This window comes from Astatotilapia calliptera, chromosome 12 (genome assembly GCF_964374335.1).
Source record: "Astatotilapia calliptera chromosome 12, fAstCal68.1, whole genome shotgun sequence".
Lineage (NCBI taxonomy): Eukaryota > Metazoa > Chordata > Actinopteri > Cichliformes > Cichlidae > Astatotilapia > Astatotilapia calliptera.
In genome coordinates this window covers 30125809-30144419 of record NC_137433.1, presented here as the reverse complement: position 1 = coordinate 30144419, position 18611 = coordinate 30125809, and the positions used below count along the sequence as shown (strand labels likewise).

The 18611-nt window shown below is 39.2% G+C and overlaps 2 protein-coding genes across 4 annotated transcripts in view; both read right to left on the bottom strand.

The window, feature by feature from the left end:
• Nucleotides 1-10606, bottom strand: part of atosb (atos homolog b) — a 29512-nt gene extending 18906 nt beyond the window's left edge. The window contains exons 1-2 of one of the 3 annotated variants that reach the window (XM_080309364.1): nucleotides 10215-10606; nucleotides 5251-5367 (exon numbers count right to left, since the gene is read on the bottom strand). The gene's annotated coding sequence lies outside the window, so the exon portion shown is untranslated. The other 2 variants (XM_080309362.1, XM_080309366.1) reach the window with 2 other exon arrangements.
• A 1705-nt stretch (nucleotides 10607-12311) lies between these two features.
• On the bottom strand, nucleotides 12312-18258 carry cenatac (centrosomal AT-AC splicing factor). The gene is made up of 11 exons (XM_026188129.2): nucleotides 17801-18258; nucleotides 16376-16542; nucleotides 15632-15730; nucleotides 15472-15538; nucleotides 15092-15154; nucleotides 14724-14791; nucleotides 14500-14614; nucleotides 14357-14387; nucleotides 13757-13858; nucleotides 13394-13526; nucleotides 12312-12676 (listed from the first exon to the last, which is right to left on the bottom strand). Exons 1-11 carry the CDS (start codon nucleotides 17915-17917, stop codon nucleotides 12568-12570), a joined length of 1071 nt encoding a protein of 356 aa, XP_026043914.2. The 5' UTR covers nucleotides 17918-18258; the 3' UTR covers nucleotides 12312-12567.
• Nucleotides 18259-18611: the final 353 nt, after the last annotated feature.

Below are 18611 nucleotides of genomic sequence, written 5' to 3'. Positions count from 1 at the left end.
CCTAATTGGTATGTAGATGAATTTAGTTCTGCTTTCATATTATGAAGTAGACCCTACGATGACACAACAGAGAAAACCCTAGCAATCATATGACCTCCTATGAGCAAGCGCTTTGGCGTCAGTGTGAAGGAAAAACCCTTCACTTTTAACAGGAAGAAACCTCCAGTAAAGCCAGGTTTAGGGAGGGGCGGCCATCTGCCGTCACCAGTTGGAGTAAGGGTAGGAAGACAGGATGATTAAATGCAGAGAGGTTTATAAATACATAGTGACAATAAGAGGTTTCTTATTTTCAAACATTTCGGCTCTTATTTCAACCAGCACTTTTGAAGCAGGTCTTTACCTGCCTGATTGAGTGCTATAATTCCACAGCAGACTTTACCACAGATAGAAAGTTCAGGTACAGGTGCTTTCTCTGTTTGTAGGGTAATCAATTGACTTTATGCAAATAGATCTAGCAAATAAGCAAATAAGCAAACAAATCTAGCAAATAAGCAAATAATAATCTAGCAAATAAGCTAGCAAATAAGCTAGATCTATATGACCAATTAAACACAATGGTTCGATTATACAGCTCCATAGTGTAACCTTATAATAGCTGGATCAACAGAATTACAGATATGATGTCAAACAATTGTTATGGTCAAAAAGTAAACATGACAATAAAGGAGGACGGAAGTAACAGGATTAAAAAACAAAACAAAAACCGCAGATGTGTACAGGGGCAGTCTGTTTACTCAAGTCACGTAATGTCATGTAAAAGTCAGGCCAGAGTAGTAGAGAGTAGAGAACCCACAATGAGTAAGAGCTCATTGATGAATGCAGGGAAGATGCAACATGTCTTTTAATGCCAGTGGGTCAAAACTTGAGAAGCTTATTAACGCTTTAGGATATTTCACAAAATACACACGTTTATCTGCCCAAGTAGTTTTAAAACATTGACATTAAACACAGCTATACTGTATGTTGATCATTCTTATTAAATGATCTTTCTACACATCAGTGGACTAATGAGACTGGGCACTTCTACAAGGTGTGCACTTTTTACATTCAAAATAACTGAACTGAAATGCAGAGCATGTAGAAAAAAAATGTAAGTTTCCCAAATTAAATAAATAAACTATAAATTAAAAAAAAAAGATTATTTATTTATTTATTTATTTATTTATTTATTTCATTTTAACCCATTCTGAACTCTTATACATCATTCCTGAAATAACATTAGTTCCCTTTGTTGGTTTGTTTGGCATTTTAAAACTAATTTCCTGTGTATCAATCGTACCGCATTTCAGAACTCTGATTATATCACTGTGAGATAATGTAAAACGTATGAAAGGAAAGAAATCAAGTGGATGGGGAAAATATGATGGGGAGGAGTGTGGCACCCTGAGTCTTGGTGACAGGCTAGGCCAGCTCAGAGGATGGAATGTTCCAGAGAAATATGTTGCCTATTCACACAGGACAGGAAATGTGTGTGTGACTGTGTGTTTCAGTCTCCTCCTCCTCCTAGCCTTCGGGTACTTTTTTCCTGTCCATCTTCTTTCAGTATGAACCAATTCTTTTTTGCCTTTCATGCTTAGGAAATTCACATAGCATGGTGGTGTTGCACCATTCTGACTGGTAGAGGCTGAATGTAGTACCATCTTGGCAGTGAAGGGGGGGGGGGGGGGGGGGGACAAATACCACGTAGTTCATCCAACAATCATACTGTCACTATTTAACCATTTAATCCAACAGATAACTGGTTACTAACCAAAGCGGATGGCTGAGAAGATTAGGATGGCACTTAGAGGTCATTGACACCCACCTTTTCCAGGAAGTGTGCAATCAACAGCAGAATGAAAGGAAAACACAAGCAGCAAAGCACACAGACTTAGAGAAAAATGTTGAATTCAGTCGCATAACAGCATGTTGGTAGACACACATTCATAGGACGTCTCATCAACTTAAATGTCGGTGATGTTTCAGTGTAAAGTAGAGAGTGACGTCTGACTAGGGTTAATCCTGAGATCAATTTAACACACATCCACACACGCATTTGCGGTTATTAAGCAGAACTTAATAATGAGAAGCTTTGGCAATATAACTGCAGCTCTCTGTTTTAGGCTACACCCACTTTAAGATACTTTCATTAAAAATAAACATGATCTGGTTCCAAAAATGTATTTTAGCATAATAAAGTCAGTCTAGAGAGATCAAAAATAATCTCTCTACACTGACACACTTGTAAATCCATTTTACATTCACTATTTGCGTACATCGGGTCTGTGGTGTTATAAATAGCAAGCAGCAAATTTCTTTTTTGTAAAAACACAATGTGTAGGTAGAGCAGAAATGAGGAGAACTAAGAGCAATTTTTTTTTCCCCCATCAGGCCAATAAACAAACTCCAACTCAAATTATAAAGCAGTCAGGGGAGTGGAAATAATATTGTGAATATTATGCCACAAAGTAAAAATATGGGGACATATTAGAGTTGTATCAGGACCATTATCCATTGCCAAAGACAACCAGGCAGTGGGAGTGGAGTGTCTATAGAAAACTGACCAAACATACAGGACAGCCACCCTGATGGCTGAGTAAGTCACAAGCTGCGTCGGTGTGACTCCTGGCTCACGTTTACTGCACGTCATTCCTCTGCTCTCTCCTTTGCTATAATTCCTGTGTCCACTTCAGCCTAATTGGTGGCTGCTTGTCCTGCATGTTGAATCAGGCTATACACAGAAGGGATCCTGCTCAGAACTATCAATGCAGTATGGAGAAAACAAAAAAGCTTTTTCCCTTGCTCTGGTGAGACATGCAAGGTGAGCCAGTAATACACACATACAGACAGAACATTTGTTTCATGGCATACCAACACAACCAAACCATTAGTACGCAAAGTCAGAGATAATCACTTATAGGCCTATTTTAGAAATACAAACAACACAAAGTGCTACAATGCTCTCAAGGCTGTAGGAAATACACTGTTGTGGATATTTGTTTAATGTTGGCAGACCTAAGACTTGGTAGGTGATGTACAATAAACTGTTTAAATTAAACCCTACATACTTCCAATTACACTATACAGGTATACTGCAAACATCAGCTCTGCGTCGCTGCCTTGGAGTCATTTTTTTTAATTTAGTGTAAAATTTCATGCAAGTCAGGCGTGTCCTACATACCCAGAATCCACAAGACAGATGGGAATATGTACTATGCACACATGGAGGGCTTTGATGCTACACTTGTTCCCCTGAGTAATGGCAACACAATAAGAACAAAATGGAAAGCTCATAAGTGACCAATGTAATGCACAGGATTACACGTCTTCTTTCCAAGACTAACTCACAAGACTACATTAATACAATGCGTTTATATGTTTTGTTCAAGGAGACTTATTTATAAATGCTAAATGATAACTCTTTGGCCACTTCTTTAGATATATCTGTTCAGCTACTTGTAAATGTAAAGATCTTATAACCATATTTTATGGCAGTTAGGCATGAAGACCTGGTCAAGATGACCTGTTGAAGTTGAAACAGAGCAACAGAAAGGGAAAGGAAGGTGACTTAAGTGACTCGTAATATGGTGATGCTGCTTGTGCTCAGCCTCCCTGGGAAAGTCTATGCCAGGGTGCTGGAAAGGAGAGTTCGTCCGTTAGTCGAACCTCGGATACAGGAGGAACAATGCGGTTTTCGTCCTGGTCGCGGAACACTGGACCAGCTCTTTATCCTCTCCAGGATACTTGAGGGTGCATGGGAGTTTGCCCAACCAGTCTACATGTGTTTTGTGGACTTGGAGAAGGCATTCGACCGTGTCCCTCGGGGTGTCCTGTGGGAGGTGTTGCGGGAATATGGGGTGTCTGGCCCATTGCTACGGGCCATTCGATCCCTATACAACCGTTGCAAGAGCTTGGTTCGCATTGCCGGCAATAAGTCGGACTCGTTCCCGGTGGGTGATGGGCTTCGCCAGGGCTGCCCTTTGTCTCCGGTTCTGTTCATAATTTTTATGGACAGGATTTCTAGGCGCAGCCAAGTGGCGGAGGGCTTTCGCTTTGGTGGCCTCAGAATCTCATCTCTGATTTTTGCAGATGATGTGGTTCTGTTGGGCTTCATCGGGTGAAGGCCTCCAGCTCGCACTGGAACGGTTCGCAGCCGAGTGTGAAGCAGCGGGAATGAGGATCAGCACCTCCAAATCTGAGGCCATGGTTCTCAGCCGGAAAAGGGTGGAGTGCCCACTCCGGGTCGGGGATGAGTTCCTGCCACAAGTGGAGGAGTTCAAGTATCTCGGGGTCTTGTTCGCGAGTGATGGGAGAAGGAAGCCGGAGATCGACAGACGGATTGGGGCTGCAGCTGCAGTAATGCGGACGCTGCACCGGTCCGTCGTGGTGAAGAGGGAGCTGAGTGTAAAAGCGAAGCTCTCAATTTACCGGTCGATCTACGTCCCTACCCTCACCTATGGCCACGAGCTGTGGGTAGTGACCGAAAGAACGAGATCGCGGATACAAGCGGCAGAAATGAGCTTCCTCTGAAGGGTGGCTGGCCTCTCCCTTAGAGATAGGGTGAGAAGTTCGGCCATCTGGGAGGGGCTCAGAGTAGAGCAGCTGCTGCTCCACATCGAAAGGAGCCAGCTGAGGTGGTTCGGGCATCTGACAAGGATGCCCCCTGGGCGCCTCCTGGGTGAGGTGTTCCAGGCATGTCCCACCGGGAGGAGGCCCCGGGGCAGACCCAGGACACGCTGGAGAGATTATATCTCTCGGCTGGCCTGGGAACGCCTTGGTATTCCCCCGGATAAGCTGGAGGAGGTGGCTGGGGAGAGGGAGGTCTGGGCCTCTTTGCTTAGGCTGCTGCCCCCGCGACCCGGCCCCGGACAAAGCGGATGAAGATGGATGGATGGATGGATGCTTGTGCCAGACAGGCTGTTCTGGTATTTCAGATTTTCAAGCACAGTCACATCTACGGTTTACAAAGAATGATGAAAAAGAGAGAATATCTAGTGACTAGCAGTGGGTACAAATTTGTTGTTCATGTCAGAGGTCAGAGGAGAATGGCCAGATTGCTTCAAGGTAATAGGGCAACAATAACTCAAATAGCAATCAGTATACACAGAAGAGTATCGCTAAATGCACAACAGATCAAACCTTGGAGCAGGTGAGCTGCAGCAGCAACAAAATCCATTGTTCTCCTTCAGACCCTCATGAGGCTCAGCAGTGGCTGCAGATGACAGGATAGTATCCCATCCTGATTCAATCAGTTCTTTTGTATTGCCTCACCTCCTGTTTCAGGGGATACTGGGGATGGAGCCACCAGCTCAAAACGATACCGCACAGGACCAGCTCAGCCAGACTGCTTTAGATGATTAATCTGTTTCCAATAGCTCATTCCACCACCTTGGACCAAGAATAGAAGAGGGTGAAGAAGAGGGTAAAACTCTCTACTACAACATAAGCTTTGTGGTAACAAGGAGCAGTTTTCCTTGCTTCCCTTTAAGTTAACATTAGTTTTAAACTAGATATAGGCAGAAACAGAATGCCTTTGTAAAGAACAAAGAAGTGCTATGGAGAAACTTGGGAGGTTTAACAGCAAAAAGGCAACAGTTTACTAGATTAGTTATGAAAGCATGATGACACTTAAGCAACCTCCATTGCAAGGAGGGAGGCAAATACATCAACAGGAGTGGCCTGCCACACCAATATTTGCAGAGCTTAACAATCTATCAATACCACGGTCATTCCTAGGTCATTTATCAAACTTGGCAACACAACTGTGTTGTCAATGGTCTTGAAAAGGTCTAGGTTAGGAGATATTTTCTCAGAAGGAACAAAAGTTTGAACTTGTCTTGGTTGAGCCTCTAAGATGTAAAGCAAGCAAGCAGCAATGTGGGACGAACAGCTTAGAGTAATTTACAAATGCTTCAAGTACTTTAGATGATGCAATACCATCATGGAAGCTTGTGACTTTATCCAAATTCAATCTGCACTCAGTGTCATAAAAACTATGTTCGGTGGCAAGAAAAACAAAGTGTTCTGTAACAGATGGGTAAGGCCTAAGCACTGATCTCAACATCATGGAGTTCGTTTGAGTTTACCCTAAGCCAAGAAACGCAACTGTGTAATTCTCCAACATGTGTCGAAAAACCTACTGAGTATCTTCAATTCCTATTATTGCTTAACACACTTTTTGTGAAGTTAATTGGTAACTATTTAAGGTAGTTTTAAAATGCATCATTATGTTTCTTCTAGAGCTGTACATACTGCAACAATAATTTTTGGTTTGTCTATTTGCATAGTTATTTAGAATGCCCATATAACACACGTATACACAGAATTGGAGACATGTCTGTCATTTATAAAAGATGTTACATACTTAACTTAGAGCAGACACCAAAGCAGCTTGGTATAACAAAAATACATGTATTTGAGATCATTTATTTATTTTTTAAAATACTGATCACCAGCAGTTATTTCACCTGTAGTTACTTGAAGTTGTGGAATGTAATTCACTTTGCTCTACCGTGTCACTGCAAACTGCTTCCACGCTAGATGAAACCTTAGATGTGTCATTCAAGCCACTCCAGCATAATACGCAGTATCTTCCCTTTACAAGAGCAATCAAAAGTAAAATCTTAGATTGACAAGAAGGCAAACTGGAACATGTGAACACTTTTAGGCTGTTTGAGCAACTTGAGCAACATTTAATATACACTTGACCTGTTTATAATTCCTGAGTCTTCATAATTGCAAAGCTGTCACAGTTCTGACTATCCGTGACCACCACTGTAACATTGCCAACAAGGATCACAGAATTCTTTGGCATTTTCTTCAATAACCTCCACATTGATTCTTCTGAAAACTACAGTAATAGAAACACAGGGACACTGTATGATTGCAAGAGAACTAACCACTTCCTCTTACTGGTAGACTGTTAGGAGGACTGTGTGACCTTTAATGGTAAGATTGAAGCTAAGTTTGATTAATGTGTGTACCAAGCCCTTTTTACACATGCTCTCTGGACAAAGTCAGGTAAGGATATTTCCAAAGCTGGGGCAAAGGCATGTTTCTCTACTCTGTTGCATTAATTCTTCTTTTTACAACACTTTGTAAGTGTTTGGGAAATGAGGAGCCCAGCTGCTGTACATTTAAAAACAAAAATGTTTCCTCATTCTGAGTGAGGTTGTACATCATCTTTATGCAATACTGAAGGCCTTCCCTGAAAGAGATATATGGATGGCATTAATGGTACCGTCATAGATGTGCAACTTACCCAGGCTATATGCACTAATTGATTCATACGCTGTTACAGAATCTGGCTTTTGAACTGTGGCCTCTCCTATTTAGCCTTGGGAAAAATAATGACAGATTAAAAAAAAAAAAAAAAAAAGAATACTTTGGTTATTAAAATCACAGGATAGTTTTAAACTTTGGTCCGTTCTTTATAAATGAAGTCAGTCCCAGAGACGATCTTATTTATTTTCTTTTTTCACATTTTTTTTATTGTTCTTTGTCTTGACATTGTCCTGTGTTTTATTCTATTGTTAAGTGTTCTTGGGTGTCTTAAAAGATGCTTTTAAATAAAATGTATTATTATTATTGTTTTCTTTTGCGTTGTAGAATTTTGACTTCAGATGTACTGACACATATGGAAAAGAAATAGTAAAAACTTGTATGATTTACTCATGAAAGTGGCCGCTTTCTCATTACTTTCATATATTGTTTTAGTAAGTACCCAAAACATACAAGTTTCATTAATATAATTTTTCAAGGGATCTTATATCTGTTTTCAGTGTTGTATGCTTTTCATACAAGTTTCACACAAGACAGATACAAACGTTATAAGATTTATATATATCTTTTCCATATGGGGATGAATCATGTTTAGTTATACTGATAGTGGTTGTCAGAAGTATTCCCAAGCCTATGCAGTCATTTCCAGAGTCATATGCGCCACCAGTGCAGTGCTACCTGACGACCTGAGATCACAGAGATTTCATCCTTGTGTTTGATCTTGTCCATTGCATATAGATTTTTTTTAATTATCAAGTAGAATCCCAAAGTGACACTGAAGAAAAGAAAACTCTATTCAGAAGACCCAACAGTGGTAGTCTCCCTGCATTTTAAAATGAGAAACACTATTCCTGTCAGCTGGTCACTGCTTTCTGTGGTTTAGTACCAAAAGTCACATCAAATTCTTGTGCATACTTATTATCTAAATTTATTTGTTGCATTCCTCTTTTCTTAAAGCTAATAATTTATGCCTAGTATTTTTTTGTTTATTGTTATTCAATAAACATAATTTAGCTCCCATAAGGATAGAGCACAGTCGTGCTTGGGCACACTCAGTCACACATACACACTAGAGATCAATATAGCCCCAGAGCAGTGCTGAGTACTCGATCTAACCCACACAATCATCTGTAATCTCTGGCATCAAATCCTGCTGAGATACACTGGAGAGCTGACAACAAGCCTTCATCAACAAGCCTTCATCTGCTCAACGCATTTAATAGCCACCCCCACTTTTTACACAGACAATCAAATTGCTGCCAGGTAGAAATGCTAAAGAACAATCGTGATCAAAGACGAAAACCACCATAAGACAAATGATACAAAAGTTATTTTTGATTTGCTCAAAGATAGAGTGTATGCAAAAGTATGTAATGTTGTTTTTGTGGACTTTATTTTATTCTCTTCCGGCAGAATCATTCATTCCCTTAGCCTAAATAGATACTGGTGGCCCTCCAAACTACCATTGAAAAACAGACTGTTACTCATGATCCTACTCTTGCTTAACTCAACGTTCTTGCCTGCTTAGTATGCACAGAAGCATGCAATTTGATTTCATTTAATTTGGCTGAATGTGTTGGTTGCTAAATTTTTTGAAGCAGAAAAAAACCCCAACAACACAACGGGGGCTTTCCTCTGGCTATTTTCTTTTCATGCATGGAGGTTGATACACTTATCCATTCTTGTATTTGATCACTCCCTCTCTTCCTTTTCTTTGAATGTGAGAGGATTATCCAAGTTTCTCTATCTCACCTGAATAGACTGAATTCATTTTGTGTTTTTTTTTTTTTTTTTTAAATTGTCCTTGTGTACCTAAGCATGAGGGAACTTAAGTAAAAGGTGTTTGAGCATGGGACAAGCCCAGACCCAGGCCTGCTGAACAACATGCATCTTGCCTTCGGGGCTGGATACAGCAAAGATCTACATGACGTCACACTCAGCTGAGGACAAAAGCCCACTGCTTTCTCCCAGACAGAATAGTGGGGGGTGGCTGTCAGAGCAATGCATGGACAAGCAAGAGAAGAAGAATAATGAGCCGCAGCTGTATTTGGTGCTGCAGTGTGTGCAAAAATCTGTAGTTTCCATACATGTAAGACAGCTGCTGTTTTCCCATATGCACGTGTTCTTTATAGATGATGCAGTGTGAGACTGCACACACATGCCTAATGTGTATGTCATTGCCTTCATGCTCTGCTTGTCAGGACAATGAGAGATGGTGCACTGCAGCTAGCATATTAACAGTGCAATATAGGACTCATTGATTTGTTACATTTATATATTTATTTATTTATTTGCATATGCATGTGACAAAGGTTCTGTGCCATCATCAATACTCTTCAATGCATGATGCAATGCAACTCCCAAGTGCAATCCAAGGGAACAATACACCGACTGCAATCAGTTATATGCCCTCTTCTATTAGCTGTACAATGTTCATCATCACTCCACCCGCTGAGCTACAGTCACAATCTCACAGATATACCGCTGCTGGTTGATCCTTCTTGCCTGGCCCATATATGCACAATCCCAGGAGCACAGTGCGCAGTTACAATAATTAAAAAAAAATAAAAACCGTTTTATCTCATAATCATTTTAATGCCACGCACACTATTAATTTTGATTTATGCATTGGGATTTCACTGGGAAATTCTAGCACTTTGTCCCCAACCAATGCAGACTGTGCACACATAAAGAAAGTGTGAGGAAGGCAGACAAAGCAGGGGAACGCCCCCTACATCATGCAAGCTACTGTCAGGTCATCAGCTGGATCAGGCTGGATTTCGCTCATTCTTCTGCTAGACTCCCAATTATGATAAGGAATCTCTATGCATGATCACAATGCAAAGGATATAACTTAACCCATTTCAACACACCCCTACCTTTAAAGTACACACAATGCAGAAGATTAAAGGGAAGGCAACCAGCCACATTTCAAGATTTCGAAGTCTACTCACCTCACGAAAAATATAGACTCAGATTATCAAACACAGCCAGGCAGTCTGAAGTGACGTCCGTGCAGTCTGGGAGTTTGGCCTTTCTACTGTCTGTCTGCCGTGTTGACTGCTGCGTTGTCGGTTTCTAGGTAGCTGATGTTATGGGCCGAAAATCGACTTCGAAGCTAAAAGACGTTAGCAACATTAACCGTATATCAAATAGGTAAAATATTCGGACAGTCTTGAACTCGTCCTCTCACTCTATAGTCCAAATAGTTTGTTAGCTAACAAAGCTAACTCCCTTCCTCTCTGTGCCAGTCTTTTTCGTGCACTCCCAGCTGTTTTCGTTGTTTCAGCCTTTGCCTTAAATTCCTCCTCTGTCCCTTTAAGTAACAGGATTTCCGGGGTTTGCGTGTAAAAATACCAAAGGCGGGGCTTATTCACCAGCTGAGCGCCTGTCATTTAAGCGATTCGCCGCTTGGATTTCCCTTAACCAATCATCACTTGTAGTTTTTTAAACTATGCAGATTTATTCAAACATACTGTTCTCTGATTGGCCTAAGGATTACCCCAAGAGCCGCCCAGTACACGTGCATTTTCTTCCCTCCTAGTCTTCAGTGCCAAGGATAGCTTTTTGTGCTGGAGCTCCGACAGTTGTTTTATCCATTAGTGTTTAAAATAATACATGACACGAAATTAAAGTTAAAAAATAAGACTTTAATAATTACTGTCACGGATGCGTGGTAATTCATTTAGTTATTTTTGTATTTATGCACTGGTTAAATTCACAGTACTGTAGGTAACCCCCTTCTTTTCCTTCCATTTGCTCTAAATCAGCATGTTGTCACAGAGCTAAGAATAGCTCAGCAACATGTATCCCCTTGCAGCTGCACTGAACTCCACGCCCATCTACCCAGAGTACACTGGGGCCTGATTATACTGTTCTGTGACGACGATGCAGCCTGAAAAGATAAAAAAAGACTGCGTTTGAGCTCTGCGCCTGGACTATGGGATACTGAGTTTGATGCTCTTGGCTGTTACTTCTCAGTACTTTATCTCTTAGTAATAAACCCAGTGTCTGTTACTGAATAAACTCAAAATTACTAAATCAGTCAATGAGTCATTTATTCTTATTTTAATTACCACACAATTCTAATCTGTCAAAAAATAATTAATGCACGAGTTTAAAAAGCGTGTACCACATAATCACACGTGTTGAGGAAAAGTGGATTACTCCCCTTTGTGCATGGCAAAGAGAAAATGTCCTTTTCCGAGTATCATATCAGCGTTCCTATGTTCTTTAAAAGTTATCTGAACTTTATGCACAGGCACACAATAGAGATGTGTTATTGTTCATATATTACTCTCAGATCCAGCGTACACTTGATGGGTATTATGGTGGTAACCACATAACAACTAATGTTATGATACCGTCACAGTGCTCTCTGTTCTGCGTTAATAAAGGTGATATTTAACATTGGTGTATTTATAATGCACTGCAAGAGGAAGTGCTGCTGTATCAATCATTTGTTCAACTTCTTTTTGAAATTTCCCATTAACAGAATATCTTTGGTGTATGATTATTTTTAGTTTTGGCCGTGGGACCACAAAGGTGGGGTCATGACAGATTTTTTTTAAAGACATTTATCCAAAAGCGACAAAATTTGCATGCGGTGTCTGCAAACATTTTCCAGTAATTCATTCTCTGAAAAAGGAAATGAAACCTTATTATTTGGTAAAAACAGCTGTTATTATTATGTGTATTATTTTTCACGGTTGCATTGCTTCAACAAGCACAGTAGTATTCAATCACATACATTTTCCTGTCACATAAAGACAGAAAAGAACCTTATCATTAAAAATGACAAACTGCACCATGCCTGTGTTAGCTTCATCTTGGCACACAAAGGTGCTTTTTAGTTTAGCTCCTTGCGCCCCCTTCTGTTTACTTGCTGTAACAGTCGTATTGCCCTCAGATCTAAGCATAAGCAAACTGCTGATCAGAATCCAGGACTTGATAAAAGTCTTTACAGTTGATTAAATAAGTGAATGTCCTCACTTATACTATAAGTGCAACATGCAGTTAATTTTTTTTTTATTAAAGAATAAAACAAAAAACAGAGCTTACTTTTCTTTAATAAAGAATAGCCAATACTTATAATACAAAATGAATGTCTTTATAGCAATACTTGAAATTTGGGTTTTTGAAAAGATGTTTGAATACAATTACATGTACTGCCATGCATGTACAGGTGTCTTATCAACCTAAACATTTCCAGTCCAGCTCCTTAAACACTCATTATAACCATAAGTAACAAGTCACACACTATATACATCACTATCACTTCTCTATTCTCACACGCCATGCTAAATATTAAGTGTTCAGCTGATCAGTTGTTTTTATCTTCTTTGACCCTTCTGTGTCATATTCCCTCCTCCTCTTCTGTCTGTGCTTCTGCCCTTCCTCTTGCCTGAATTGGTGCCTGTTGTGGGAAAAACAAAAACATATTCACATGCATTGACAAGAGAAGCTAATTTACTTGAGTTGAATCTCAAACAACAGAAAAAAAACCTATATGGACAAATTTGGCTCAGCAGTAAAGTGCTAAACTGTTTCAGGCTTTTTTTGCAGCTTTCCTGAGTTTCCAGGTGATAAAATACAAAATTACACACTAAATAAAAAATGCAGAAACAAAACTTAGTATTGTCTGACTTGCAGTAAATGGCGTTAGTATTCAAGTCATCTTCTACAGTACAACAATGATAAAATGAAGTCCACTGAAGGTTAGCTTTTCCTACATCACTGGTCATTTTGACGTGTGACTGTCATACTTTAAAACGTTTAATGCATCAGCATCTTGCAGACAAGAATCTGGTGGATATTAAACAATATTTTGATCTTCTGTATGAATCTAAACAGGTGGGCTATATTTCCCTTGTGTTGATGAGATCTTTAACATTTAAAAAGTGATAGCATGATTTCATCCCCATGAAAGCAAATTTAACACAAATATAAACACCATAGATTTTAGACACATTGAGGATCATGTGGCCTATTGGCTAACAGTGCAGACAAACATAAAACACTGAAAATATCTGAATGATATTTTCTCCTGTCTCTGTAGTCATTCCTCTGCCCAAACATGTCCCAAAACACCATATATGGAAACCAGGTGCAATGAAGAGCTTTGTCAACTAACCTGGACTGCCAGCGTCGACCGCTGTTCCACACTCTACCAAAGGAAGGTAGCCAGTTGGCGTCTGTATGTGAGCTGTGATCGAAGTTGGCCCCCACTCTGTTCGGAGGAAGCTTCCTCAGCTTCTCTTGCTCCTCTGGCAAAAGCGAGATGTCATTATACTCCCATTACAGGCAGATTTTTTTAACTGGTTTTATACAAGTCTATGTGGATATGTTATTTTTAATTCCTCACACTAACTCCAGCAACAGCAGCTTCATGATTGTAGCTCTAGTGTTTACGAAAATGCTACTTATAAATGACAGTGATGCAACAAATGCTTGACACTGCTACATGTCATTTGATGATAGCAATCATCGTCCTTACTATGTTTGAGGAACTCGTGGAGTGATGGGCCAATCTCTGGCTCTGCAGCAGTTCTGGAGGTCCCTTCTACAGGATCATCTTGGAGCCAAGGAGGGACAGCACCTACAGCACACACAGGTTAAAATGCTTCATCAAGCAGACAAAATAGTTTCATGCAGAAGCTTCAGAAAGGTTGAAAAACACAACAGGAAACCAGTAAACAATGTATTAGCTTAACAGAAACCAAAGTTTGTCCACTGATACACAATGCAGTTAGGTCAACATCATTAAGCACTTATTTTTAATTCATCATGCAATATGACTAAGCAGATGTCTGATGTACAAGTTTGGGGACAAGATCACAAGATATCATCTCAATATTGACCAAAATGTCTGAGTAATCTTTCCAGCACCTTGTTGAATCTATGCTACCAGGAATTAAGGTACTAGCAAGGAGAATCTAATAATGTTCCCAGTGAGTATATATACTGAATTTATATGTATTAATGTTATAAATAGCAGGAACAGTAAAAGTTCTGCGTAACTCTCAAAAGCAGTTGTTTTGCACAACCACATATATATATTTTTTTCACCGCCACCTCAAGTCATACATCACAGTACCTGTATGAACGTTTCCACTGTTCGATGAATCCTGTATGAGAGAAAAAAAGCGTTCATGTGAGGTCATTGCATTTGTATGATAACATTGCATATATATATGTATAGATGAGTGAATACTTTTTGAATAAAAGCTGCCAGTCTACCTGATAACCTATGAATGTCAGGCCGTGTCCTGCTGGAGTCCACGGCATTTCACCCATCGAGTCCACAAAGCTGCTCCCCGCCTGCTGGTCTGATCCTTGACACATAAACTGTGAGCTGTTGCCCAAAGGACAAGGTGATCCCCAAACAAAAACACAAGTCATTTGAAGTGAGACTGATGAGAGTGTAGAATAGCTACAGTGTTGCAGATGTGACAATGGTTTACCTGACAGAGTTCTCTACAGATGAGTCTGTGCCGTTGGGTCCGTTTAACAACTCAGGCTCTGCATCACGCTGATATTGATTCAGGAAAAGCCAACAGTGGTTCACAGAGGAAGTCTGACATCTAATCATGTTTCATTTCAGCTTTTATCATCACAATCCTTACACACAACATTACCCAAAATGTTAATATAAACCTCGTGCCCTTCTTCTTACACCAAAAGGTTAACCAGCCACACTATTCTTCAAGAGTTAAACAGGAGCCTACAATTATTTAGCTGAAGAATGGTGGAATTTGCAATCTTACGTGCAAACAAACACCAGTTAATGCCACAGTAATGGATACTGCCACAGCATCGTTGGAAAACAAACCTCTAAAAGTGACTGTAAGACCTCCTGGCGATGCTTTTCCTGGGCTCGTATATGCTCAGCATGCTGCAGTCACAAAAAAAGAGAGAAAACAAAAAATAATTACCAACAAAAGGTTTCAAACCTGGATAATGTACCCTTCCTTAAGACACTAATTATACTGAAAAATGACTCTAAGGATGAAAACAGTCTCTAAGTAACTACATCTGCATTTCAGAGCTGACTTTCAGATGTTGAGATGCTGGATAATTCAGCAATAAATTGAACTGAACATTTAAAACACCTCTATATATGTAACTATATTAGCATTTATCAATACTGTGCTTCACTACTCCAAAAACAGAATGCTATATGTAGTTCATTTAAAAACAAGGTTGCAATACCTGTTTAATGTATTCATCCTCATTCTCCACAAATGATTCCAATGCCTTTGCCACCTCAACTTTAAACCTAAAGAAAAATACAGAACAGTCAATGCAGATACATTTAATTTTACAAACAAACTTTAATAATGTCTGAATACTTATGGCTCAGTAGGTCTACCTTTCCGTTTCCTCTTCTGTGACGATGACTTTGTCTCTAAACTTCGGGTCAGCTTTATTGTCCCACCAGAACTTGTGTGTATTCTTCCTGTGTTCTGGGCTGAAATAAAATATAGTTGAAAAACTTTAAATACACTCTCATATAAATTCATATGAAAAAATAAAGTAGGTGTACTATATTCATTCAGCAAATGTTTGAGAAATGTATGTTTTGTGGTCAAATGGGTCTTGGTGACCTCTGGACATATTACATATTTTTGTTGCATGTGTAGGTTTGGGAAACATCTTAAAGTCTGTGAAGGTTCTCAGTCATCCAGGTCATCGTAGTCAAAGTAGTCTTTGTCTACAAAACATCTTAAAAATATTTTAAAAACTCAACTTGCAAGTTGGCACATAAACAGGAAGAAATGGAAACAGTAATTCAGGCGTCAGCGTTTTCTTCCTGATTGTGTCTTATCAGTCACTTAAGGATCTTTCCTGTTTCATCACACGTAAGCAATTAACCCTATCCTTCTTCTTTACAACAGCATGTGTATACACAGCCAGTTAAGTAATACGCATTTAAATGCAGTTTATATGAAAAAAAAACAAAACAGTTTTTTGAAAATGTGTTAAAACACTTTTCCAGACATGGATTGCTTTAAAACAGCAAAGGAAATTGAAGAAATCTGAGCAATCAAAGGCAATCAAAATGGTTCCAGACAAAACAAAATACAGTGAATAAAACCTTATAAGTAAGACTCACGTGGCCATGTGTTCTAACAGGCCTCCATAAAGGACAGTCATGTTGCCATCTGTAACGTTTTTCTCAATTTCACACCCACAGCAGTAGCACCAGAATGTCTGCTTGTGCTGGGTGCAATCAAACTTTTCTACTTGGGGTTTCTTAAGTGTTCGGCGAGCTTCCTTCACCTGGGAGACAGTGGATGAAGCAGACATAGAAAACTGACAAAGTTAGACTCTGATTGGAGCTAAAACAGTTTCACACAATTCTACTGTTGCATTTAAATATTACTTTTTATTATTATTCAAATTAAAAAATACAAATTTAAAAAAATATATATAATCAGTTTGGAGAGTGTAGTTTGTGGTGCTGTTGAATTATATAGGGTTATATATTTATATATATGCTTACAAAACAAAAGAACTAAAAGAGCTGATTCAGGAAAGGCTAACAGTAGTTCTCAGATTGGCCTTGTTGACTCCCATCTCTAAATAAGATGACATTTACTAATGGCAGTATGTCAGTGTTTATTGTCGATTTTGTGTTGTTTCAGATCAAGGCTGCATTGGCTAAATACAAGATAATGTGATAAAACTCTCAAAGACTTGAAAACAACTTTATAATGAGGATGTATTTATTTCACTGGTAAAAAAGGACAGGAATAAATAACAAGAAAATCCCCAAACTGCTACTAACATGTGCAAATCTCCAACTACTGTGTACATACAAAAAAAATATACCAAATTTATTGACATGCAAAGACATACTATGCAAGTATGTACATTACAGTATTTGAGGACATATATAAATGAACTGTTTAAATATTTGTTCAAATAAATTGTTTTAGGGAACGAGTCTGAATCCTTACTGATAAAGAAAAATATATGTAATATACATGATAGTAAATCAGACTATATTACTGTCCGATTTCAAAGAAATATAACGGTAATATCATAATGATATATACAGATGTTGTATATCGAGTAAAAACAAATTGTTAAAATATATAATACACAATCAGAAAAATATAATAGTAATATTAATAATAATAATTATGATGCTTTAAAGTTATTTAAGTTGTATCGTGCATTAGATATGAGAAAGGATGATCTCAAGCTACTTAATCAGAAGCAGGGCACATTACGCGTGACGTGCTGGTGGTATCAGAGTTATGATTATTATGAATACTGACGCACCTCATGGTGGCCGTTCTGTAGACTTAAAATCATATACATATAATAAAGAAGATAATGGACTCACAATATTTCGCTACACAACTTGGGAATCATACTTTTTAATGTTACTCAGAAGGAAAAGAGTTCAATCTAGGATTTTAACAACAGTTTGCCTCCATCACTTCTACCAGGGTCAGATCATGCTGCACAAAACACAGACTACTCTCAATATCAAATATCAGTTAAAAAAAAAAATCTACAATCTGCATACCTTTTCTGTGAATTTAAGGAGAACCACTCTGAGTCTACTTTGATGAGTTTTTCCGAAAATGTGTCCCTTCCCGTTGAATGTTGTTTGTCTACAAATGGCACAGTAGTGTGCACCCATTTAGATTCTGTGGAAGTTACCAAACATATACCGAAACCGAGATGAAACCAGATCCGATCTAAAACCAAACGTAACAGTTTTGTCTTTGTTTATCTCGTATCCCCCTTCACCACAGCAGCTACCCCTCATAGCTTAGTGTAAGTTAGCCTTTGCTGCAGGACGTAGTTCCGTCCAGAAATACTTCCCCCTTGAAGCAGAGGAACGGGCTTTGTGTTAAGACTTTCAAAAGTCTTTGAAAAGACTTTTAGTACTATGAATATTGATCATATTTAAAGTAGACTATATACCAAAAGCGGAGTAAGATCATAGATAGTAGAGGCACAGCCTTCTTGCTAAATGAAAAGGCAACAAGTAAAGGCGGAACGAAGAGCTGCCTGACTTTCAGTGTCGGAACACTGTACGAGCCAGTGGAAGTAACGTGGAGAGTGAGAAGATCAAAGACGGCAGCAGTATTCATGCTCAGAAAGAGAACTACTGATGAGACATTTGCTTTGAGTGGATGCTCAGGCATGTCCACCGTTACATTTTAACGAAACTACCTCATGCCAAGTGTCTTAAAGATACGTAGTATAATTACAGCAGCGCAGAAAAAAATAACTAAAAGTCCCCGTGAAAGCGACTGGAATAGATCAACTACTAGGAGGGAGAGGAATGAAAGGGTGAACTCGCTTCCAAAGCCGGATCTTCTAGTGTG